General features: G+C 41.4%; 1 protein-coding gene across 2 annotated transcripts; it reads right to left on the reverse strand.

Annotated features, from left to right (window-relative positions):
* Nucleotides 1-2,306: 2,306 nt before the first annotated feature.
* LOC139452770 (galactocerebrosidase-like) lies at nt 2,307-27,763 on the reverse strand. Of its 2 annotated transcripts, none has more exons than XM_071234381.1 (18): nt 27,558-27,763; nt 26,486-26,554; nt 25,992-26,055; nt 22,527-22,615; nt 21,477-21,641; nt 20,814-20,852; nt 20,240-20,367; nt 19,665-19,782; nt 19,259-19,296; nt 18,665-18,789; nt 14,727-14,866; nt 14,011-14,100; nt 12,342-12,431; nt 11,003-11,147; nt 7,659-7,836; nt 5,731-5,900; nt 4,625-4,701; nt 2,307-3,752 (listed from the first exon to the last, which is right to left on the reverse strand). In XM_071234381.1, exons 1-18 carry the CDS (start codon nt 27,690-27,692, stop codon nt 3,537-3,539), a joined length of 2,076 nt encoding a protein of 691 aa, XP_071090482.1. In that variant the 5' UTR covers nt 27,693-27,763; the 3' UTR covers nt 2,307-3,536. The 2 variants fall into 2 exon arrangements, with proteins under 2 accessions (XP_071090482.1, XP_071090483.1); XM_071234382.1 differs by lacking the exon at nt 7,659-7,836 and adding an exon at nt 10,041-10,215.
* Nucleotides 27,764-27,790: the final 27 nt, after the last annotated feature.

A 27,790-nucleotide genomic window follows, 5' to 3' on the forward strand; every position in this document is an offset into this window, starting at 1 on the left:
GGGCCACCTGGATGTGAACGTGAGAGAGTGCATTAAAGTTTAATGCAGGTTTGAAAAGTATTGTTCATAGCCTGTTCGGTTGATGAGTCTAATTTGGGTCAAAGGTCTCCAAATGGTACATGTTGTTGACACATATCTGGGATTCTGGCCCCAACCATTTGAAGATTTGTTGTTTAATGCTGCACTCAGCAATACTCAACCTATTTGAGAGAGGCCTGAAACTAATCAGTCTGGACTAGACAAACACGTGACTGATATCCTGAGTAACGTACCACATTGTTGGGGTAGGATAGCATGCAGTCAAGCAAGTCATGTGCCTTACCCTGGGGAACAATAATTCAAGCTGGAATCAGCCCGTGAAGATCCGAGTTAGAATTGATCTTCAGCAACCTATACTTGTCGTAACGGGATTGGGTGGTCCCTTGCTGACTTGGTTGATGCATGTCATCATATCCCAGTTAGGTAGATCGATGCTCATGTCAATCAATGGATTTTCTGGTCCAGACTAAATTATCTACAGACCGCCGTCATATTGGGATATTGTTGAGTGCTACGTTAAACAACAAAAACAAACAAGGCTTGGAATCCCCTCAAGGTTTAACCACAGCTAGCGGATCCTAGCAGCAAAGGGACACAAACCTGTCAGCATCCCTAATGTGGTGTTACAATGGTGGGATATGGTCAGGCATATGCCTTTACTCTACTGGACAACTGTTGGTGAGGTCTTCCATTACAGTTCCAACAATCTCCTAATGGAAAGATGGACTGCAGCCATGCACTACTTGGAAACTGACGCCTCCGTGGTCTAGCGGATAGAGCATTTGCCCCTAAGGCGAGTCATGCCAAAAGAAAATGGTACTTGTTACCATGCGTGACGCTCGACCAGGACTCGCTCGGCTCGGAGTCGGTATGCTGCGTCTGAGAGGGGTATTCATGTTAAACTGCAGCATGGTATCTCAGCTGCTAGCACTATGAAACCGGCGTCTGGTCAAGTACAAGCAGCCATACACACAGCATCTTCCCGCGCTATATAAGTGCAGTAACCTTGTACGCCACGTTAAAAACTCATTTCATCTCAGCTCGTGTGGAGTTCAATAATGTTCAGTTTTATTCATGAATGGACAGGTGTGCACCTTCTGGTGGCCTGACTCTAGGTCACATGTTATATCATGGTTGGGGATTTGTGGTCTCCATACATTAACTACTCACACCAGCCAGACCCCATACATTCACCACTCACACCAGCCAGACCCCATACATTCACCACTCACACCAGCCAGACCCCATACATTCACCACTCACACCAGCCAGACCCCATACATTCACCACTCACACCAGCCAGACCCCGTACACTAACCACTCACACCAGCCAGGTCCTATACATTCATCCCTCACACCATCCAGGTCTTATACATTCACCACTCACACCAGCATGGTCCCATATATTCACCACTCACACCAGCCAGACCCCATACATTCACCACTCACACCAGCCAGACCCCATACATTCACCACTCACACCAGCCAGGTCCCATACATTCACCACTCACACCAGCCAGGTCCCATACATTCACCACTCACATCAGCCCGACCCCATACATTCACCACTCACACCAGCCAGACCCAATACATTCCAATTCACCACTCACACCAGCCAGACCCCATACATTCACCCCTCACACCAGCCAGACCCCATACATTCACCACTTACAACAGCCCGACCCCATACACTCACCACTCACACCAGCCAGGTCCCATACATTCACCACTCACACCAGCCAGGTCCCATACATTCACCACTCACACCAGCCAGGTCCCATACATTCACCACTCACACCAGCCAGGTCATTTAGGAAACTTGTTGGCCATCTTGAATTTTTGCAGATTTGTCAATAGTCGAAAACATTCAGTAGTTGTGAAGATCTTTTTAGAAACATATTATGGCTATTTCGCAACACAACACGATTTTTTCATCAAAACATTGAACATCTGAAATATGGAAGATATATTGATAATTGGTGGCCATATTGGATTGTGCAAATTAGACATATTTCCCAAGCTAGGATTGCTTGGGACTTTTAGTATGTTGTTTTGGGGACCTTGTAGAAATGAATTGTGGTGAAATAAATTATGTTGCAATGTGTTCCAAGTTGAAACACAAGAGTGAAAAAATGGCCTAAATTGCCTGGACTACAGCACAGCCCTGGTTTATAAACCAGTAAATGTAGCTCAGTTGTGGCCTATCAGGCTCAGCATAGCAGGATCATAACAAACTCGTATTTCTTAGAGTAATTACATTTATTTGATGAAGGTAGAAAATATATGTAAGGATTTGTGTGGAAACAAAATCATCAACAAACGATTAAAACATACACACATGGTACTATGCACCAACAAAACCAACAAAATAACAATTGTTTACCTGGTTCAAAAGAACTGTACATCCAGTACAAAAATAATTTCAGAATTATTTCCACTTTTCTTTATCTTATCCATGTTAACTGAATATTGAGGTATGTCTATGTAGTGACACTTCAGGTCTAAGCAGGCACCAATTCACATGATATAATATCACAGATTTGACATCTGTACAATGTAATATAACATTCTCAAACAACCATATGTTACAGCTCAACACCGACAAGCCACAGCCACACATCATATAAACCCACAAGAACTTTTAAAAGTGATATGAAACACATGGAATGTCTTTGTTTTCTTGAGACAGCATACACCTTGAATATGTTTAATAAATAAGCATTTTGAAGTAGTATTGATTATTTAACAGCAAATCAAATATCTTCTCTACTTGTTCAACAATTTTAGGATATTATTTACAAGGATTTTCTCTCCTTACACACATTCTAAACTACTGTCTGCATTGCAATATTATGATCATTGTTATTATTATCCCAGATGAGGAAACCATGGTAACTATAACATTAGTGATTTATGATGCTCTTTGCACCAACAGCATGCCCACATGATCAGGTGTAATTGACCAATCTTTAGCATACTTGTGACCTCTCGGAATAATAGAAAAGAATGTCACTTGTTTGTTTCACTTCAGGTATCGGCAACAATGGAAGGGTTTGTGTTAATACTTTGGCCCCTAAATATACAAATGGCTTGGCATCATAAGCAGAACTTTGCGACATTTCTGTGACGAAAATGCATGAATCATGATTGTGATATACTGACATAAAGTGTGACGTGAGATTGTTTGGATACACAACAGGTCAAATTGGTGCAGTGAACATAAAATCCCAAACCTGGACATCCTCCTGTGATGCATAAACATAGGTAAGAGTAGGCCATAGAGTATTGTATGATGTAGCCGTATATATCAGGTATTGCACAACAGTCATCATGTATATGGTCACAAAGAAATGGGCATTAATAAATCCCCATCAATTATACTAGTAATCAGTGTAGGCACATACATAAAAAAATAGATATCTAAAAAAAAAGATTTCCAGTTATTTTCATTTCATGAATCAAGTTTGAAGCATATGTACAGCTAAGCTGACCCCACATCAGTGACCTCCAGGAACAAAATATAACTTTGTATCCTCTTTCTTCATGTGGTGTAACTCATGCAGTCGATCCTGAACAGATGTAATTTTGAGATTGTCAAAGTCAGCAAGGCCCCAAGAATCTGTTCCGAGTCCAACAAATCCACTTGTGGGGCTGCTAGGCACAGTGTGGTTAAACAGACTGTTCCCATTCAACATTCCAGATGCAACTGTGCCCTAGAAACATCAAAATAACATTTTTATGAATATGGAACTTCCAAGTGGATTGTTTAATTTGCATTGTAAAGGTCATTAGGCTAAAAGCAGTAAAGGAAAGCTGGGCTGAGGACATTTAGCAATCCTAGCTAGTCTCCTTGTTTGTCAGGGCCCCGTTCCACAAACCAATCATAGCGCTAAGACCATCATAACTCCCATACTTTTAACGCAGACTTACGACAGTCGTAGTGCTTGCTTTGTGGAACGGGGCCCTGCTCACTCCAAGTTTACTATGTGTGCCAATCACCCTAATAACAATCAGACAATATCTCAGTCTCATGGCATACAATGGTCAACATCTGCGCAAGAGCAGCAGAACATGGAACTAGTCACACCTTGAAGTCATCTCAAACACAGAACTGATGGCTGTGTACTGTCACCCCACACCAGACACAGGACTGATGACTGTCACCCCACACCACAGACACAGGACTGATAACTGTCACCCCACACCACAGACACAGGACTGATGACTGTCACCCCACACCACAGACACAGGACTGATAACTGTCACCCCACACTACAGATACAGGACTGATGATTGTGTAAGTCATAAAAAGCCTACTGTCCACAACAAATTTCAAACTTCTCAAGAGATTTCCAAAAAATTACGGAAGTAAATCAGATGTGTTCCTCCGACCGATGACTAGCCTTTTTACTCTCAACTATCAAATACAAAATATTTCAGCTTCATAAATCCAGAGCTTACTGAGGACATGTGTAAGATGCAGTAAATATTAATAAACAAGGGTATGTGAAGATTACAGGACACAACATACATAGCTACCATACTTCACATCAGAATGACATCACCTGGAGAAGGAGTGACGTACCTTGACCATGAGTGACACCTTGTTCCAGTCCGCCTCCACCTCGCCCAGCTCACCGCTTGTGATGACTGATGTTCGAGCTGCATTTGGAGAGAAAAATACGTAGGCAATATAGCAAAGGAATTGGTCTCAAAGCTGTCCACTGGTCTATATTCATAGTATTTAACTTTTTCTAAGATACATGTATACATTTTAAGAATTTAGGTGATGTGTGTGGGGGCATTCTGTTGCACAAGGTGCTACCACACCAAATTCAAACTACCGAGACATATAGGGAAATAACACTGCATGTTTAGTGAAAATAATAATATAATTGATAATTAAGAGTTTTTAAATATTTATTCGCCTGTGGATAAACAATCATCTATAAGAAAATATAAATGCTTCTGTAAGTTAGTGTGCTATTTTCTTAGCAATTATTAAGTATGTCTGCGTTTACTATTTCTAACCTGCAGCGACATTCCATTGATGAGGTCATGCAGCGCAATGACCATTTTGTGATGCCGGTAAAGAGGTGACAATGCAGATGAGGTGGCGAAATTAGGTTTGACGTTGTGTCCAAGATTATTGCACTTATATCATGTATATTGCGAAGTGCATGCATGGTGTGTGTCTGCTTGTACTAGTCCGGACTGATGCCGATTTTTAGTGCTAGCACACTAAGATACAGTTAGACACGGTATACTGACTCCGAGCTGACCAGTCTCTGTTTTAGCCCCTTAATGCTGAGCGTCAGACAGGGTAACAACAAGTACCAAGTTTTAACGTCTATTGGTATGACCCTTGACCTTCTTCTCTCCGGGCAGACGCTCTACCACTAGACCACGGAGGTGGTCGGTTACAATGCAGTGACGTTGTGTTTACAAAGAATGTTTTGGCACTACTACCATTTGCATTAGCAGGAAGCAGTATGTGATGATATTACTGAGTCAAACCAGCGGTCGATAGCATGAGCAAATGTAGGGGGCTGATGATACACAATCAGCCAGGTAAGAGATAGTTACACCGGATTACAATTAACTCTGTCCTAACAACAAGCATGAGGTTCTATGGACATACACAGCTCATGAACCTGACAGAGAAAAGAGAAATCATGAGTAGGAACACACCTAGGTCATTGGACAGGATGTAGCTTTTAGTTTGGGGGAAGACGTATAGGAATATTCCCGTGGAGGAGAAGGCGTCACAGCCTCCCTTGTCGACCCGGGCAGCCAGGAACACGCCCTTGGTTCCATTCACTCCGCCCAGTCGGACGTCCACCTCAGCGTATATATCGGTCCTGCACGGAACATCACAAATACACACATGATGAGCATCGGTTTAATTTACATCAAATAACTTCACAAATATATTTTAGGTGTCACTTTTTTCAAATGAAATAAATCTTAATCAAACAAATCCAAAGTGTGAGCACCTGTTGTGTGACTTCATTATCAAATGATCTTCAAATGTAAATGTTTAGGTAAACATAGTAGATGACATTTCTTATCACCTGTTCTCTCATTAATTACCATCTTAATATCATGTTTGACATATTTGACAATGGAAGAAAATCAATATAATTTGAGGCAAGATTTTTCATGTTTCCTTATGTTCATAATTTACAACTACTTCTTTCCATCTAAATCATAGTTTTTATATAAATTATGATATATCAATATATTTATTCAAAATGAAAATTCATCAGTTTAGCTAAAATACAAAGAGAGCACAACTCATGCAGATTCACTTCAGCAACCAGTGATATAGCAACAATAGATATTCTACCTTAGAGTACACCACAATTGTTAAATTGCTAATATTGTAGACATATGCATTGCCATCTGATCAGTTCAGCAACAGAGTGTGCTGTTGTGGCTGTACATGACTCTTGGCTACAGTCCAGCACTAGGTCACTCCACCGTCGCTGTTGTCGCTGCTGACTTTAGTTAACCTAAGCTTATATCGTGATTTGTGAGCCTAATTCTACCCAGCTACTATCAGATCTATGTCAATCATCCCTAGTTCAGGAAAACAGACAGTACACATGTGCAGGGCTGTGAACAGTTGGGTGAATGCTGGAGTGGACCGAGTGGCAGGCAAACATCAGGGCTACAGCATCCCATAGGAGGTGTCGGGTGGGCATCTAATCTTACCTAATTTAAAAATGGGTTGCAAAATTTCGTTCCCTATCAGTTTTGTTGTAAACAAATGAACTAAAAAGGTGTTAACATTAAAGACAAAAACAAAGGACCCCATCTCCATCATAGTCTAAATATCCCCCAATCTTTGTTTGCCAGTCAATGAATGACGTCAGTCATGTCACCTGCTATGGCTTAAGCAATGGCTTAATTAACTTGGAGAAAAATTAAGCAAGCATTTCCAATACACCATGTACGTGATTGACACAGGTTATAAACTGTTAGTGGACTCCTGCCATCATGCCCGTTCAACAGACAGCTGGCATTTTTCCTCAACCAAGCTCTGTTATGTTACATAGTCACAGTAAGTGAGTATGTTTTTGTGCTGTTTTTTGCCATATTCTAGCAATATCCTGGAGAGGTACAAAGCTACAGTTAGTAAGACTGTGTTATGATTGGTAAAATTAAACTGTAAGCTGCTGCTCAACTGTTGTACAATTGTGCAGTTCAACCTTGCACTTGCAATTCTACTTTCCTGTAAGGCCTACTACTATTACAGTTCACCTTATCAATTCTTACTATCTTAAAGTTGCAACTACAGCCATAGAGTTTTACTACAGCTAATCCCTTCAGTCATAACTGCCCCAGAGTAGGCGCTACAGTGAGAGAATTGAGTTTTACTACAGCTAATCCCTTCAGTTATAACTGAAACAGACCAGTTGGGAGATCCAAACATATATGTACTACATTTGCTACAGTTGAACACACCAGTTGGGAGATCCCTACATACAACATTTGCTACAGTTGAAGACACCAATTATGAGATCCCTATACATCTGTACTACATTCGCTACAGCAGAACGCACCAGTTGGGAGATCCTACATGTATATACTACATTCACTGCAGTTGAACGCACCAGTTGGAGTTCCCCCCTATGGTAATGGGATAGTCTAGGTTTATGGGGCACCAGGCAATGGGCGCGGTGAGTACGACTTGTCTCATCACTTGACGGTGGGTGGGGTCGGAGGTATTGTGGACTTCAAAACACCCGACTTGCGGCACCAGGTTGAAGGGTTCCTCCTGCTCACGGTACACTGAGGAGACAAGCAGACATCGCACTTACCATCAGAAGACCACAACCCACTTGCACAACAAGACCTTAGCACTACCGTACATCAATGTCATAGGATAGGAATCACGATCGTTGTAGCACTAAGATCGCTTTGTACAAGTGGGTTCTGGACCTACATTACCTCCCTTACACTAACTGAAGCTTTCCATAAACAGGCAACTCTTTGTCTGAAGAAGAGTGTGCAAGAGAATACAGCAGAACCTGTCAAAATCACACTTAAATTGCCCACTAAACTGGATCAGTTATCACTCAAAGATCCTGGCATTTCTCAGTTGATTATAATGACATAAAAGTGTCCATCTGGTAACTGACTTTCGCAATCCTTCCTTGATTTGTGGAACAAATTTCTTATTTACATCACAATTAGGGCCCTCAGTCCAGTTTCCTTGGTAAAGAATGACTACATCTGACATGACTACTTGCTATATTTATTGTTTGATGCTATAGGCAGCAATATTCCAGCTCTATGACGGAGGTGAGTTATTATCAAGTCTCACAGAAAAACCATTGATCACAAGTTATGTACCATGACATCAAGGTACGACGAGATGCTTTCAACCAATCCACTTGATCCATTAGCTGCCTCTTGCTACAGGCCTAGGTTGCTGGGGACCGATTGTAACTTGGAATCTCTATGACTGTACAGCACAAGAACAGTGGCAGCCATGTTGGGATACAATGACATCAACTTGTTTCAGCATCTACACATCTAAACTTTCTGTAACAAGTGTGTCTAGTTTGACAGATTCCGTTGTATTGCAGATCCGAGCAGTGTACATAAACTCCACTTGGGAGGGAAGAGTGGTTGTTTGCCAAGCAGCAGTAATGCAGAAAGGTGCAAAGCAACAGAGGTGACAGGCAGATATAGGGTAGTGTTGCGAAACTAGTATGCACCGAACAGGGTTAATAGGAAAGAAAGTAAACAAATGACACTAGTGTGAGTGAAAAGTGATCAGCTAAAGCATGGGATGTTCAGAACTAGCTGCAGGAACCATATCTCTGTGATGCTCCCTAACATCCATTGATAATACAGACACAGACATACAGGCTGTTTCATGGTGTTTCCTCATAGATTCCCGAATTGGAACAGACTGCACTAACAACCCTACTGGCCATAATGTACATGAACCACAATTCCATGAAAATCGAAACATGATTCATTTCCCAAAACACTTGCCCTCAAATGTGTACTTATACTTTGGATCCTGCAACTTTCATTGTACTTCTTGGGTTGAAATCATATTAAGTGTAGACTGATTTGTGCAAAGATAAAATGCCCCTGACTCGATTTCTACTTGGATCATATTTCAGCACAGTATGCTATTCAGTGACCCTTGCAGTAGCTCAGTCACTAAACAGAAACCTTATTTTCTTGATGGCAGTATTTAAACTGAGGTCTTAAAACCATGTAACCAACATCCAACCGAGGAATCAACAACAGATGGCCCCAGTATCAATACTTTTGGATACTATGGTACCTTCTGGGTTAATTATAACCAAGTATTGGTCAACCCTCTTTTACATGTTTTTTCACAGAATAGGAAGCCAATGTGTAATGACAGAAGATGACAAATTTTAGTTTTAAGTGGAATGCCTTCAGTTCTGACCAGCAACATAGTAAAGCAGCTTAGTAAATTCGGTGTTGCATTCTAGAGATATTTGTCAACATGCATTGTAATAGGTCGACAATACTGACCTACAGATACTTCGTGTGTATTTGCACTCCAGATAACGATGAGAAAAACAACAAGGGAGATAACCCTGTCATGGGTGCCTTTGTTCTTGTATCAATAACAACCCAAGTTAGCACGTTAGTAACAACTTAATTGATTTTGCAAAATTAGATGTCAATTTCACAACAATGTAAATTTTACTACTATTCATGTTAATTTCACAAATATCACAATGATTTCGCAATATGACATTTCACACACCGCTACAGTCAATCACCATTGTGTCAACTTTGATGTGTCGAACTTATGGTTGTCTCCAAGTAAAAGAATGGTCCCTGCGTATTCAATTGGATGCGTCGAACCTAGGACAAATTGAAGTATTTACGTAGGTCCCTTCAACCTCGACACAACAGTGTTTGACTATACTTATCATGAACAGACTGCCCCGCACACCCTGGCTGCTGAAGTGAATCTGGCACTGCCTCCTTCTTACCAGTTGTGTGTGCCAATGACATTAAGTGATATGTTCAGGCTCTCAGCTTGACACCACACCACGGGCTGAGCCAACACTTTCTGCCTCATCACCTTGTTCGATGCACCGTCCTGCGCAACCTCAAACACCCCCATTTGCTGGGCAAGGTTGTAAGGCTCCATAAAAATTTGATAGCCTAAATAATAATAGGAAGAGGTATTCACATGTAAACTGGAGCTATGCATAACTCAGGAGACTGACTGATGGGGACGTATTTGATACCTTTTGGAAACCATAACAAAGACAATTTAATGATGCAAAATAAAATCACAAAGAGCATGCATATTAAGATTCAAGATAAGTGTGAGCGAGTATGGTTTTACACCGCTTTTAGCAATATTCCAGCAATATCATGACAGGTACATCAGGAATAGGCTTCACACATTGTACCCATGTGGGGAACCAAACCTGGGTCTTGAGCATGAAGAACGCTTTAACCGCTAGGCTACCCCACAGGATAAGAACAAGAACAACAATTTCAACATTGGACCGAAAAATGTTCATTGAATCGGTAAGGGAGTTGGAATTTACATTGTTTTAAATAGCATCTCAGTCATGTCACAGAGCGTCAGCATGGAAGGAGGTAAGCCGTGGTCAGCCAGAAAGACAACATCATAAAAATGATACAACTAATACTTCCAGTACAAGAAAGTGATGGGGCAATACATATTCTTTCAAAAATTTGACTTTGGTTGTTATGGCTTATATCCATTTGTCATGTTAATCAATGCTACAATATTTTGTTTCTCTAATTTTACTTTTACTTTCTGTTATAGTGCTTTAAATTAAGGTCCGTTGATACTGACAATCATCCTCATTTTTATTCCATACATAAGAACACTGTCCTGGCCACAAACAAAGAAATTTTGATTTAACTTTCTTCTATTTCTAGCCATGAGCTACATAACAGAAATGAGTTTTACCTTCAAAGTCATCTGTGTAGGGGAGGGGGAAGGGTTTGGAGGGGGGTGGGACAGTGTCAAACGCCCCCTTCTCCCCCACTTCAAGTGTGGTCAGGGTGTAGATTTCATCAGGGTTCAACTTGAGTGACGCCTTGCCGTTCACAATCTGTAGATAGAACCAACATGACATAATGTGAATCTTCATCTTTTACTACAAACAGCTATCTTAGTTAGACAGGAACTAATTATTAAGGTAATGTTTACTGCATATGTCTTATCTGTTGTCCAAGAATTCATGATGTCACAAAGCTTGTTTGTTTGTTTAACGCTGCACTCAGCAATATTCCATCTATATGACGGCGGTCTGACAAATAATCAAGTCTGGACAAGACAATCCAGTGACTGAGATCATGAGCATTGATCCAATCAATTGGGATACGATGACATGCATCCAACCGATCCTTGTTGTCGCCTCTTACAGCAAGCATGGGTTGCTGAAGACCTATTCTAACCAGGATCTTCACGGGTCTCTCAACAAACCTAACAGCTCTGAATATGAATATGTAAGTCCATTAAATATGAAAATGTACAAATACAGTATATTCACAACCCATTTGCTTCATTAAAAGTAATTTTAAATGCACCAATAGTTGCAGTGTTCCCGTTTACTGGTAATTACCAGTTTTTTTACCAGTAAAATTAGGCTTACACCGGTAATTCATGTTACTGCCAGTCCCTGTGGACCGGCAAGTAAAGTACCTTATAAATCTTTGTTGTTGAACAAAACAAAGTCAGCTTGTCAGTTGCCATCTGTGTTTCCTCTTGTCTATTTCTAGCGCTATTAAATAACATTTTGCTTTGCTTCAAGGTTAAATATATATTTGCAGCGATTTAGTTTGAAATATTAAAAAAAAGAGAGTTGAAAGAATTAAAACCAGGTAATTTTCATATGTTTTTTCATTTGTTGAAAGTTGGGACAGACAAAAATTTGGGGGGACTGGTAATTTTTAGAGTTGCTAGTACTGTCACGGAACCTGCAACAAGAGAGGAACTGTACGAGTACTGCACAGAACATCTTGCAATAGACAGGCAGCAGCTAGGGATACGGTTCCATGTAGCAATGGCAAATTTCATATCGAGACCATTTGACTGTATGAGTTTAGACTGCATCGAAACATGACATGATAGATAACATGGGTGTGAAATAAACTGGCAAGTGTTTCACTCCTGGTGTATCTATGTAGAGAGCGGGGTGTTTGATCATAAAAATAATACAGTTTCAGTGCCTTAATTTGGACTTGAGACTCCTCTAGTAGGACATGTATGTTTGGGTCAGTGGGAATGTGAGGAAGATACTGACCGGGAGGGTCTTCTGTTTCTCGAAGAACACGTCGGCTTCAGCTCCGAAGCTGGGCTTGCTGTACCACACGTTGAGGGCTGACAGAGACGCCTGTAATGAGGACAGAGGATCTTCCTTCAGCTGGACCCACCCTGCATCCTTACATCTGTGTAGACCCCTCCCCGAGGCACTGCCCAAATACTCAAACACCGGCTGGTTTCCTTATACAAATACTGATTACCTCAAGGATTCCCTTTAATTTTCACGTTAGAAAGATGTGCCGATAATATTAACTGAGCACACTGTCCTCGAGTGCATCTCAATAAAATTCCCCTTTGGAGCCCAATAACCCACCACCCCAGTGTTCTCTTATTGCTGTGCAGAAGGTCATGCTCCATGCATATATTGTGCCAAGCACTCAAGTCTAGCAAGGATGCTTTTAATTTTGGTATTCAAGTTCCACTTATGATGACATTACAATACAATGTAACTACAAACTGGAATCAATTATTATTATTATGACACATTTAGCTGATAAGACAGCATTTATTTCAAACATGCAGTAACATTTTTCTCACATCAAAATAACTCACACCTTCTAATAACATAAAACAAAAATAGAGTCCTCATGCACAAAAGTTCCAAAATAGAATGTACTGAATCACACATTCTTGTATACTTTATCAACAGAAATATTTCTAGAAGGTTCTTACCAAAGCCATCACTAAGTCCACACTAGTTCCACATCTATGACAAGTTTGGCATACTACCTTGACCTACTTACAAAACTGGCTTTAAAATGCATGATGACCTCTGTGGCTGTGACGTTGTATGGTAATATGGGAGGTCGGATACAGAACGAGTGTCTAAATGTCTGACATAAAATAGACAGTGTTAGAGAACGTAAGACAACGAGGTGACACAGCACTGATGGGGGACACCACACAGGGTACAGGATCTTAGCGGCACTTCGCTTACAGGAATATCTTCATCATCTACAAGGGACAATCTATAAACAAAATTTGGTCAAATTCATAATTTTCTAAAAGATACAATATCAAATGTCCAGGGCTGCATGTTGTCACTATCCGACTAGCTTGAGTCTGTTTGTCTAGTTTCCTAGGTATCCTGAAGTCTTTATATGTTATCACAAATTGGAAAAGTAAATGTGTCAGATCAGTTCGTCCCTGGATTTCCACACCACATATTTTAGGGACAAAATTTATGATTTTGAAAAGATTTTCCCTATAGTTCATAATTTACCCTCACTGTACTGGAATGGAACAAAAGTGAAAACCACAAATGGTCTTTGGCTAAAAGTAGATGTATAAAAATAATATAAAACTAGAAACTAGAAAGATCATAAAGGTGTTGCAAGGCATGTACAACCAGCAACCAGGCTCATTAGAGCATCGATTATGTTTTATTGTTTTCTAGAATATAATTAGATGCATTTCAGGGGAGAAAATGTATCTTCACACAACAAAGTGGCATCTGTGAATGAGTATGTGAATTCAGTATTGAAGGAAACCTACTTTTTCATGTCACATGGGCACCAGCTACAGACAGTATCAAGCTATGTTCAGTGACCGTGTCCCCTGTATGAAGCATGGTGTTAAGCTCTGTGTGCCAGTGTGGTACCACCAGTCAGTACTGCCTCACCTTCACCTGGTACAGATCAGTCACTTACAAAGCTGCCCTTGAACTCAATGTCCACCGTGGTTGCATTCACATTGTATGGTGGGAGAGCCGGCCGAATACACAGGGAGTGGTCATGACTCTGATAACACAAGACTTCATACAACAGCCAGGCATGGGGGTATTGGGAGGAGGTGTACTCCAGTGAAGCCTTCAGCGGGATTATGATGGCCTTTGCCAGTGACTGAATGTTGTTTTGTGCCACAGTCAGCATCATTACAGGTTTGTCATGGCAGATAACACACTAGTCAAGATCATGGGTCAGGCATGATGATACAGAACCAGCCAGGTGACGCATCCTCATCAGTCAGCCTTTACGACAAGCATGAGATACTGGCACCTACTCCTCTCTTGAATCCCCAACATTCAAAATGATGCATTTGTAAAGTTGGATTATACACTTTGAGAACTGTTTGGGGAAAGAATTAATTATCTTGCCAATAGCCAAAATACTAAACAAATGAAAGCAAAATATTATTTCAAGTCTGTGTAAGTCTATGTAAGATGTTTTCAAGTTACATTGTCTTAGATAATTAAAAGAATAGATTAAGATATATTTCATACATTTATCATGTTTTTGTTAACAGAATGTGTTTAACTTATTTACCGATATTAACAAAAGTAACTGGGAACCTCCCATGTAATTATAGTAATTTATTTACTGATTAATTGATAATCCCATAACCATGGTAACAAACCAATACCAACCATGGTTTCTATGACGATAGTGAGGTCCTTCCCATCAGGACTGACCAGACCCACGTAGCTACCCCCTGTCTCCAGTTTCCCCACCCCGGCACCATGCCGGAGGTACTTCCATCCTATCTCTGTAAACTGGGTCGTGTGAGCTGAAACACAGGATGATCAATCTGATGAGGGTGTTGTCTTAGGATCTTGCAGCAAAATGAGGAATCAGAGTATTCCCCTCATTAATATACTTACCCTGTCACTACAGTATGCAATATTCCTTCTTGCTTTGTTTTATAACAGTGTAAAACAAGAATCACCGAAACACGCCCTCCAACCACCACAGATACCTCGACACAAAGATCATATTATTCAAACTAATGTAGCAGGGCGTGGAGTCATCCCACAGATGACATCCTTACCTTGTCAGCTTGCTGACGGGGTTAACCTCTTTGGTCATGTGGACAAGGCGTCCGACCTCTGATCAGAAGGTCTGTGGTTCGAATCCCATCACGGGATTCGGAAATGTTATAGATTATAGAATGTCTACATAGATCCCCCTCCTGGTCTCTACCTGTAATCCCTATCGGAATATGTACTACATAGATCCCCCTCCTGGTCTCTACCTGTATCCCTATCAGACTCTGTACTACATAGTTCCCCCTCCTGGTCTCTACCTGTAATCCATATCGGACTCTGTACTACATAGATCCCCTTCCTGGTCTCTACCTGTAATCCATATCAGACTCTGTACTACATAATTCCCCCTCCTGGTCTCTACCTGTAATCCATATCAGACTCTGTACTACATAGATCCCCCTCCTGGTCTCTACCTGTAATCCATATCAGACTCTGTACTACATAGATCCCCCTCCTGGTCTCAACCTGTAATCCCTATCGGACTCTGTACTACATAGATCCCCCTCCTGGTCTCTACCTGTAATCCATAACAGACTCTGTACTACATAGATCCCCCTCCTGGTCTCTACCTGTAATCCATATCAGACTCTATACTACATAGATCCCCCTCCTGGTCTCTACCTGTTATCCATATCAGACTCTGTACTACATAGATCCCCCTCCTGGTCTCTACCTGTAATCCATATCAGACTCTATACTACATAGATCCCCCTCCTGGTCTCTACCTGTTATCCATATCAGACTCTGTACTACATAGATCCCCCTCCTGGTCTCTACCTGTAATCCCTATCAGACTCTGTACTACATAGATCCCCCTCCTGGTCTCTACCTGTAATCCATATCAGACTCTGTACTACATAGATCCCCCTCCTGGTCTCTACCTGTAATCCCTATCAGACTCTGTACTACATAGATCCCCCTCCTGGTCTCTACCTGTAATCCATATCGGACTCTGTACTACATAGATCCCCCTCCTGGTCTCTACCTGTAATCCATATCAGACTCTGTACTACATAGATCCCCCTCCTTGTCTCTACCTGTAATCCATATCGGACTCTGTACTACATAGATCCCCCTCCTGGTCTCTACCTGTAATCTGTATCAGACTCTGTACTACATAGATCCCCTTCCTGGTCTCTACCTGTAATCCATATCGGACTCTGTACTACATAGATCCCCCTCCTAGTCTCTACCTGTAATCTTTATCAGACTCTGTACTACATAGATCCCCCTCCTGGTCTCTACCTGTAATCCATATCAGACTCTGTACTACATAGATCCTCCTCCTGGTCTCTACCTGTAATCCATATCAGACTCTGTACTACATAGATCCCCCTCCTGGTCTCTACCTGTAATCTGCATCAGACTCTGTACTACATAGATCCCCCTCCTGGTCTCTACCTGTAATCCATATCGGAATATGTACTACATAGATCCCCCTCCTGGTCTCTACCTGTAATCCATATCAGACTCTGTACTACATAGATCCCCCTCCTGGTCTCTACCTGTAATCCATACCAGACTCTGTACTACATAGATCCCCCTCCTGGTCTCTACCTGTAATCCATATCAGACTCTGTACTACATAGATCCCCCTCCTCGTCTCTACCTGTAATCTGTATCAGACTCTGTACTACATAGATCCCCCTCCTGGTCTCTACCTGTAATCCATATCGGACTCTGTACTACATAGATCCCCCTCCTGGTCTCTACCTGTAATCCATATCGGACTCTGTACTACATAGATCCCCCTCCTGGTCTCTACCTGTAATCCTTATCAGACTATGTACTACATAGATCCCCCTCCTGGTCTCTACCTGTAATCCATATCGGACTCTGTACTACATAGATCCCCCTCCTGGTCTCTACCTGTAATCCCTATCAGACTCTGTACTACATAGATCCCCCTCCTGGTCTCTACCTGTAATCCATATCAGACTCTGTACTACATAGATCCCCCTCCTGGTCTCTACCTGTAATTCCCTATCAGACTATGTACTACATAGATCCCCCTCCTGGTCTCTACCTGTAATTCCCTATCAGACTATGTACTACATAGATCCCCCTCCTGGTCTCTACCTGTAATCCGTATCAGACTCTGTACTACATAGATCCCCCTCCTGGTCTCTACCTGTAATCCCTATCGGACTCTGTACTACATAGATCCCCCTCCTGGTCTCTACCTCTAATTCCCTATCAGACTATGTACTACATAGATCCCCCTCCTGGTCTCTACCTGTAATCCATATCAGACTCTGTACTACATAGATCCCCCTCCTTGTCTCTACCTGTAATCCATACCAGACTCTGTACTACATAGATCCCCCTCCTGGTCTCTACCTGTAATCCATATCAGACTCTGTACTACATAGATCCCCCTCCTTGTCTCTACCTGTAATCCATACCAGACTCTGTACTACATAAATCCCCCTCCTGGTCTCTACCTGTAATCCATATCGGACTCTGTACTACATAGATCCCCCTCCTGGTCTCTACCTGTAATCCCTATCAGACTCAGTACTACATAGATCCCCCTCCTGGTCTCTACCTGTAATCCATATCAGACTCTGTACTACATAGATCCCCCTCCTTGTCTCTACCTGTAATCCATACCAGACTCTGTACTACATAGATCCCCCTCCTGGTCTCTACCTGTAATCCATATCAGACTATGTACTACATAGATACCCCTCCTGGTCTCTACCTGTAATCCATATCGGACTCTGTACTACATAGATCCCCCTCCTGGTCTCTACCTGTAATCCATATCGGACTCTGTACTACATAGATCCCCTTCCTGGTCTCTACCTGTAATCCATATCGGACTCTGTACTACATAGATCCCCCTCCTGGTCTCTACCTGTAATCCCTATCAGACTCTGTACTACATAGATCCCCCTCCTGGTCTCTACCTGTAGTCCATATCAGACTATGGACTACATAGATCCCCCTCCTGGTCTCTACCTGTAATCCCTATCGGACTCTGTACTACATAGATCCCCCTCCTGGTCTCTACCTGTAATCCCTATCAGACTCTGTACTACATAGATCCCCCTCCTGGTCTCTACCTGTAATTCCCTATCAGACTATGTACTACATAGATCCCCCTCCTGGTCTCTACCTGTAATTCCCTATCAGACTATGTACTACATAGATCCCCCTCCTGGTCTCTACCTGTAATCCGTATCAGACTCTGTACTACATAGATCCCCCTCCTGGTCTCTACCTGTAATCCATATCGGACTCTGTACTACATAGATCCCCCTCCTGGTCTCTACCTCTAATTCCCTATCAGACTATGTACTACATAGATCCCCCTCCTGGTCTCTACCTGTAATCCATATCAGACTCTGTACTACATAGATCCCCCTCCTTGTCTCTACCTGTAATCCATACCAGACTCTGTACTACATAGATCCCCCTCCTGGTCTCTACCTGTAATCCATATCGGACTCTGTACTACATAGATCCCCCTCCTTGTCTCTACCTGTAATCCATACCAGACTCTGTACTACATAGATCCCCCTCCTGGTCTCTACCTGTAATCCATATCGGACTCTGTACTACATAGTTCCCACTCCAGGGTTCTACTGCTGTCATCAGCCCATCTCGGAAGAATGGCAGAGCTTGGTAGTAGCTGGCGATCAGGTTCCATGAGATGGTGCTGAAATTACATCAATAGAATAAGATGTAAAAACACAACTAAAATGCTCTGTGTTCAAATGTAAGCTTATTTTACACTTGTTTACTTGAAAAAAAGCTTAGAAACAATTAATGATTAATATCATACGAACATATCTTTGAAGGATTATGAGTATACTGCAGCTTTTGAAAATCACGCTAGTCAGCTGGCCTGAGACTACTAAATTGTGCTGAGGGTAAATAAATCCCAGTGATGATGACTAGAAGCATTTGAGGGCTATAATTCTTTGCCAGTGCTCAATGGTTTGATTTGAATACAAATCAGTCTACTGGGACAATCAATAACTCTGAGGGCAAGCTAAATAAGGTAAGCCCTCATCATCTTGACTGGTTTATAAACAAATTCCAAGGCTGATACTGAACGGCTGATGAATAGGAAATGTTTAATGAAGTTCTGTATCTTTATTTAATATCATTTTTAAGTAACCCACCTTGTCATGAATCCATTCACATAGTTTTGATTTAGAATCTGAAAAAGATACACATTCGTCAGTAAACATTGAAAGTTCTACATTTTAAGGTTGCTTGACCTAATCATAAGATTCTGTGTAAGTAAGGGAATGCCATTATATGTACTAAGTCAGCAATACTTAATTTGTATCATGAGTAAGAATCAAATCAACTTTGGACCAATCTGGTAATTGACAGCTTGTGTTTGTGTATTTGAACAAGTCAGTTAGTTTGGTGTATGGGCAGAATGTATAGATATGAATGTAGAAATGCAACACTGTCTGTTTCAAATGTTGTGATATTTTATCCATGTATGGTATCCAGGTGACAATCTGACTACTTTCATCATGTTCATGCTGTAAATGTGCAACTGCACCAGAGACGTACCCGGGCCCAGCATCCGCCGCCGACGTTGTCGTTGAAGGTGCTGAAGTCTTCTGATGACCACAGCTGCTTGCCCGTCTGCATGGAGGCTGTGGTGGTCAAGGTCCCCGGGTAGTGAGTTCTACCAACCACATTAGAAATATGGAGATGCAAGTGCTGGACTCATTTCATTTTCATAGTGTAGCACAGATCACCATATATGGGCAGATTAGATCAAGGTTTTCAAGGTATACAGTCCAAGAAAGAAACTTTGGAACTGGACTACACACAATGTTTTGTTTGTTGTTTAACACTGCACTCAGCAGTATTCCAGCTATATGACAGCAGTCTGTAGATAATCAAGTCTGGACCAGAGAATCCAGTGATAGACATCATGAGCTTGATCAATGCAATTGGGATACGATAATATGCCAACCCTGATAGTCACTGCTCACGACAAGCATAGTCGCTTTGTACGGCAAGCATGGGTTGCTGAAGACCTATTCTACCCAAGAACTTCACGGGTCAGAAAACCTCTCACAGCATACTTCTTTTACATCCTCCAGATTACACAACAACTCCAGCGTGTCACTCCTCACCCTATATAGTCAATGGCACGAGCAAGCTCTGAATCCTTGAGCATATCTTTGGCAATGCCCCATCCTCCGTCAGCTGCCACCATACGGACATTGCTCAGGCCATTGTCATCCAACACCTTTCTTAGAGTCTAAACAGAGGGAAACATTTCAAATTTCAATGGATTTGTAAAAATAAAGATAATTGCTTCTCAGTCAATGATTTTTGAAAACCTGGGGCTGAACATGCTCTATTATCTAGTGCATTTTATGTCCATTCTATTATGATACTACTCTGGACAACCCATTCGCCACCACAGCTTCATTCAGGAAGTGATGTTGCCAGTTCCATCTCTCTTACCACACTACTTTAGCAGAGAATTTCTCTCACTTGTGATCTTGAATTTAACAGCCAATCAAATGCAACTTCTTAAGGGGAGTTTGGGATTGACATACATTCCAAACCACCAGATACATTCAGTCACCTTGTAAGTCAAACAAATTCTAATCCAAAAATTCACAAGATTCATGTCTACAAAATAACTTTTAGTAACTAGTCGTATACTCCATAGAGAGTGTGAGACGGGGGACAGCTTACCTTGATGTAGGTGATGTCATAGTTCCTTTCATTCCACACCTGCATACACAGAAACAGGAATAACACCTAAACCATGGATCAGTATTTATCAGTACTTCAACAAAGCAATTTGTTTAGAGAATGGAATTATAAAAATACCTCATTTATTGAATTTGAAGTTTTAAATTTTGCTGAAGTTTTTTGTTTTTTTAAATTCAGAGGTATTATGACATTGTATTTATAACTTTGCATTCAATGCAATAACGCATAACTAATACTAAAGCTTCTTTTTTTATAGGTCTTGTTATAAGAGAAATACAAGTAACTGCTTCAAAGCCTTCACATACAACATGAATTGGGATTTATTTTTATTTCAGTTTACGATTTTACTAACGTAAGCTAAACATTTGGGCCAAATATCGGCCTCCGAGGAGATTTGATATTGTTCCCCACATTACTGAATCCTAGCTTTGTCATATTTTGTCCCACCAATATGTTTGGAAAACAAAATGGTGATTCTGATAAATAAATAATCAATTAATTGTGCTCTTAAGACAATATTTTTCTCAAAATAAGTCATGTAAGAAAACTCTTGAAACTGACGGAGTAGCCCAACTTCATTAATTAAAAATGCAACCAAGATATCCTCCGACGGTAACAATATTGTCTGTACTGAGGACCTACCCCAATAAAGTCGAGGGTGAGATTGTAGTATTTCTTGGCTCCTTGGACCCACTTTAGGATGTAGGTGGCGGTCTGCACAGGGTTCGTGTAGGGGCTGCGTGTCCCGGCCCCAACCCAGCCCGGGAAGGTCCACGGAAGACCATACAACTTGATGTTGGGGTTGCGCTGGAACAGGGCAGATTACATACAGCCTTCCACTTTTACCTAGAGCTTATACATATCTTATATCATGTATATAGCAGTCTCTTTTACTATCAAACTATCAAACTCAAACGTCTTGTGAACAGCTAAGATGAATGAGCTACATTCACACAGGTACAGTTGCAAAGCAACCTTGTGAACAGCTAAGATGAATGAGCTACATTCACATATGTACAGTTGCTAAGCAACCTTGTGAACAGCGAGACTTGCTGAGACCCTTTGTTGTGAACAGGTATTACTATAAAGAGTGAGTGGATTTGGCTTAACACTGCTTCGAACAGAATCTCAGTCATATCATGGCATGTCAGCTTGATGTGGAAAGAAAAGTCAAGAGAAAATAGTTATCATCCATAATATGCCACTTCCTGTTTCTCCAACATGTAACCTATTTAAGGTCGGGTGAAATGGGGTTTAATGTCGAATCCAAGATTATTGCACTTATATAGCAACGTGCATTCAAGTGTGTGTGTGGCTGCTTGTACTAGTCTGGACTGATGCCGATTTTATAGAGCTAGCCCAGTAAGATACCATGACGCAGTTTAACATGAATAACCCACTCAGACACAGTATAATGACTCCGAGCCGACCAGTCCTTGTTTTAGCCCCTTAATGCCGAGCGTCAGACAGGGTTACAAGTACCATCTTTAAACATCTTTTGGTATGATGCCGCCAGGGATCCGAGCAGACGCTCCACCACTAGAGCACAGAGGCAGTCATAACTTATCTAAAGTCTTTTCATTTGCAATATCAACTAGGCAACTAGTTTTCTTCCCAAATTTTGCAAATTATACATACAATTAATTATGGTAATAGTTTGTACTTGAATCATGACTTTATTTTCTCACTGACCTTCTTGGCCTCCAACATGAGCCACCACTCGTATCCTCTCTCATAGTTCTCCTCCCAGCTGTTGTGCATGTGGGAGGACTCGGTGCCATCTACAACACACGGCTACATACATCACAGGCCCATCTATCACATCCTAAAAACATGTGGGAGGACTCGGTGTCATCTACAACACAAGGCTACATACATCACAGGCCCGCCTATCACATCCTATATACATGTGGGAGGACTCAGTGCCATCTACAACACAAGGCTACATACATCACAGGCCCATCTATCACATCCTAAATACATGTGGGAGGACTCGGTGCCATCTACAACACACGGCTACATACATCACAGACCCATCTATCACATCCTAAATACATGTTGGAGGACTCAGTGCCATCTACAACACATGGCTACATACATCACAGGCCCATCTATCACATCCTAAATACAGGTGGGAGGACTCGGTGCCATCTACAACACAAGGCTACATACATCACAGGCCCATCTATCACATCCTAAATACATGTGGGAGGACTCGGTGCCATCTACAACACAAGGCTACATACATCACAGGCCCACCTATCACATCCTAAATACATGTTGGAGGACTCGGTGCCATCTACAACACACGGCTACATACATCACAGGCCCACCTATCACATCCTAAATACATGTTGGAGGACTCAGTGCCATCTACAACACAAGGCTACATACATCACAGGCCCATCTATCACATCCTAAATACATGTTGGAGGACTCGGTGCCATCTACAACACAAGGCTACATACATCACAGGCCCATCTATCACATCCTAAATACATGTGGGAGGACTCGGTGCCATCTACAACACAAGGCTACATACATCACAGGCCCATCTATCACATCCTAAATACATGTTGGAGGACTCGGTGCCATCTACAACACACGGCTACATACATCACAGGCCCATCTATCACATCCTATATACATGTTGGAGGACTCAGTGCCATCTACAACACAAGGCTACATACATCACAGGCCCATCTATCACATCCTAAATACATGTTGGAGGACTCGGTGCCATCTACAACACACGGCTACATACATCACAGGCCCATCTATCACATCCTAAATACATGTTGGAGGACTCGGTGCCATCTACAACACAAGGCTACATACATCACAGGCCCACCTATCACATCCTAAATACATGTTGGAGGACTCAGTGCCATCTACAACACATGGCTACATACACCACAGGCCTATCTATCACATCCTAAATACATGTTGGAGGACTCAGTGCCATCTACAACACAAGGCTACATACACCACAGGCCCATCTATCACATCCTAAATACATGTGGGAGGACTCGGTGCCATCTACAACACATGGCTACATACATCACAGGCCCATCTATCACATCCTAAATACAGGTGGGAGGACTCGGTGCCATCTACAACACACGGCTACATACATCACAGGCCCATCTATCACATCCTAAATACATGTGGGAGGACTCGGTGCCATCTACAACACATGGCTACATACATCACAGGCCCATCTATCACATCCTAAATACATGTGGGAGGACTCGGTGCCATCTACAACACAAGGCTACATACATCACAGGCCCATCTATCACATCCTAAATACATGTGGGAGGACTCAGTGCCATCTACATCACACGGCTACATACATCACAGGCCCATCTATCACATCCTAAATACATGTGGGAGGACTCGGTGCCATCTACAACACAAGGCTACATACATCACAGGCCCATCTATCACATCCTAAATACATGTGGGAGGACTCGGTGCCATCTACAACACACGGCTACATACATCACAGGCCCATCTATCACATCCTAAATACATGTGGGAGGACTCAGTGCCATCTACAACACACGGCTACATACATCACAGGCCCATCTATCACATCCTAAATACATGTGGGAGGACTCAGTGCCATCTACAACACAAGGCTACATACATCACAGGCCCATCTATCACATCCTAAATACATGTGGGAGGACTCGGTGCCATCTACAACACAAGGCTACATACATCACAGGCCCATCTATCACATCCTAAATACATGTGGGAGGACTCAGTGCCATCTACATCACACGGCTACATACATCACAGGCCCATCTATCACATCCTAAATACATGTGGGAGGACTCGGTGCCATCTACAACACAAGGCTACATACATCACAGGCCCATCTATCACATCCTAAATACATGTGGGAGGACTCAGTGCCATCTACATCACACGGCTACATACATCACAGGCCCATCTATCACATCCTAAATACATGTGGGAGGACTCGGTGCCATCTACAACACAAGGCTACATACATCACAGGCCCATCTATCACATCCTAAATACATGTGGGAGGACTCGGTGCCATCTACAACACACGGCTACATACATCACAGGCCCATCTATCACATCCTAAATACAGGCAGAGTCATCAAAGTTTTAATACCCATGTGTACAGTTACCATACACGTCATATGAGGCCCAAACCTTGGTGTGTTCTGTGGGGTTTTGTGTTCCCTATCCGACATTAACCTAGTCAATAGTCATGTTGTGTTCTCTATCCGACATTAACCTAGTCAATAGTCATGTTGTGTTATCTATCCGACATTAACCTAGTCAATAGTCATGTTGTGTACTCTATCTGACATTAACCTAGTCAATAGTCATGTTGTGTTCTCTATCCGACATTAACCTAGTCAATAGTCATGTTGTGTTTTCTATCCGACATTAACCTAGTCAATAGTCATGTTGTGTTCTCTATCCGACATTAAACTAGTCAATAGTCATGTTGTGTTCTCTATCCGACATTAACCTAGTCAATAGTCATGTTGTGTTCTCTATCCGACATTAACCTAGTCAATAGTCATGTTGTGTTCTCTATCCGACATTAACCTAGTCAACAGTCATGTTGTGTTCTCTATCTGACATTACCTAGTCAATAGTCATGTTGTGTTCTCTATCCGACATTAACCTAGTCAATAGTCATGTTGGGTACCAAAATCCTGAAATATTTATTTGGCAGTTTTTATCAAGGACTGGAGTCAACTTGATCGACTTTTAATCTTGGGGTTTTCCACAATTTCTAGTTTGGGCCAATTTTGTCATGCTGATAAAAAGTACCAATGTGCATAGTCAGGGATATCACGTAAATGATGACAACGATGACAGTAAAATGACTTTCAATTTTAGTTTCTCAATAATTGTTTATATGTCTCCCCTGAACTGTATTATGAAGGGCATGTGACATATTGTCCAATAAGGAGAAGAAATAACACATCTTCATGTTTTATAATGCTTATGGCGAAAGTGCATGTGAAATGCAGATTCCTATTTAGCAGGACAAATGTTGTTGACATGTGTTTAGCAAGAACTAGTGACAGTTATCCTGGAGACATTTGCAACATTGTAAATGTAAGGACAGGGAGTGTGTAAAGTTCAAGTCAAACAAACCTGTACTCTGTGCATCTCCTCCTATTTCAACTTTAAGGATCTGCAGAGAAGCTCCGAAGTTCGGCTACAAGACATCAAATAGTGTATGAGCATATGTACTAGCAACTGTGGCAATAATAGCTGAAGGAATAAGCTTCATTTGTGACCATAATTATATTTGGCATGTTATGTAACACATCTTTGTCGCGGTTCACAGTTAACAGGGGTGTTGACGTGCACAAAATGTAATCACTTCCGTATTTTGTTTCAGTAAGATTCACTATCAACTTATGATCAACTTCTGAACATGTTTAAACCATTTCAAGTATTAGCATGCAAAGAACAAAAACATATTTTAGGAAAAATCTCAAAAAGAACAATATACCAGTAAATCCAGTCATAAAGGACATTTTATAGCTGCTAACTATGTATGGTGTTTATGTATTCAAAGTCAGTTGCTGGAACGTCTGAAGTCAGGTCATTGCAGATTATATCTTATATGTCATTCAGTATACCTTGAAAAGATAGTCCAAGATTTCATCTCTTTGCTTTTCAGGGTAGTTCACCAACAGCTTTGATGTTGCCTGAAAATATGAAACGTATATAGTAACAATATGAAAAGATTATCAAAATCAACAAAACGATCTCAACAAATCAATAAACAGCTGATACCATCGTCACAGCATCATACAACTTGTGCCCAAGCTGCACTTGGTCTCATCTCTAACATTGTCTTAATACGCACACATGTTAAAGTCATCAAAAAACAACATCTGAAGTCTCAATGTCTGTCACATATATCATAAGTTATAGCAACATCACGAGGGGTACATGTGGTTTTATGCCTCCCTTGTTATGTCTTATACCATGAGCTGGATAATCAGTTATCTCCTTAGGCATTAATGCTTATTTTAACCTTATTGCATTGAATGTGATGTTGAAAACCTCTGAATTTAGGAAAATAAGCACTTATTAAAATTTCTGAATTTTGAACAAAATAACTTAATAAGTATATTTCCAAATTTGCCTGCCCAATCCTAGATATAAATCTCTGCTGAAAAGTGTACGATTTAAGGCTGTGTCTTTACTGTAATATTACATAACTATGAACACTGAAAGATGAAGGTCATTTTACATTTATTTGTGAAGCCTCCACTGCTGTATAGGCTAAATACTGAGCAACTACATAAGGCACCCTAGCCACGTGATCTACACTTTCTTACGAAATTAATCAAATAAGAGCACTTTAGAAGTTTGAAACTCTTAATTATTTAAGCTTGTATTTATTGAAAGTCCCCAAAACAAGTAATTGTAATATACAATATTCTTTGATCCTTTGATCATAATGTAATATATGCTCATGGAGGTAAACTGCGGCACGATTGCATTTGTTGGGGCCATGCAGTTAAATTGTCTGTCAGTTCACACGAAACGTTTATTTGGCAAGGATGTACCACAATCGGTGTGGTAAGTAAACTATCATAACATCACTGCTCTGGCCAACCACTCCCCCTCCCCCTTTTCAGTAACACTGTACCTGTTCAGGTACAAATAAAGTCAACATTACACTGTACTCTGTAGACCTACCCCGCCTCCGCTGAGGCCGCCAATTCCATCAAACTGTCTTTCTAGTCCAACAGAGTCATCAAATATTACAACACCGGCTGAAAATTCCACGAAAATCGCAACAGTAACAAACGCGAGCGTTGTGAAAAATGTCATCTTCGTGGACTGAATACAGCAACTGAACTGTTCTTGGACTTCAGTATGACAAGACGGAGTCACATGATGAATCGGCCTTGACCTTATGCTTGGTCAAA

The sequence above is a fragment of the Haliotis cracherodii genome, unplaced genomic scaffold (genome assembly GCF_022045235.1).
Source record: "Haliotis cracherodii isolate W230 unplaced genomic scaffold, xgHalCrac1.p SCAF_9, whole genome shotgun sequence".
In the NCBI taxonomy this organism is placed as follows: domain Eukaryota; kingdom Metazoa; phylum Mollusca; class Gastropoda; order Lepetellida; family Haliotidae; genus Haliotis; species Haliotis cracherodii.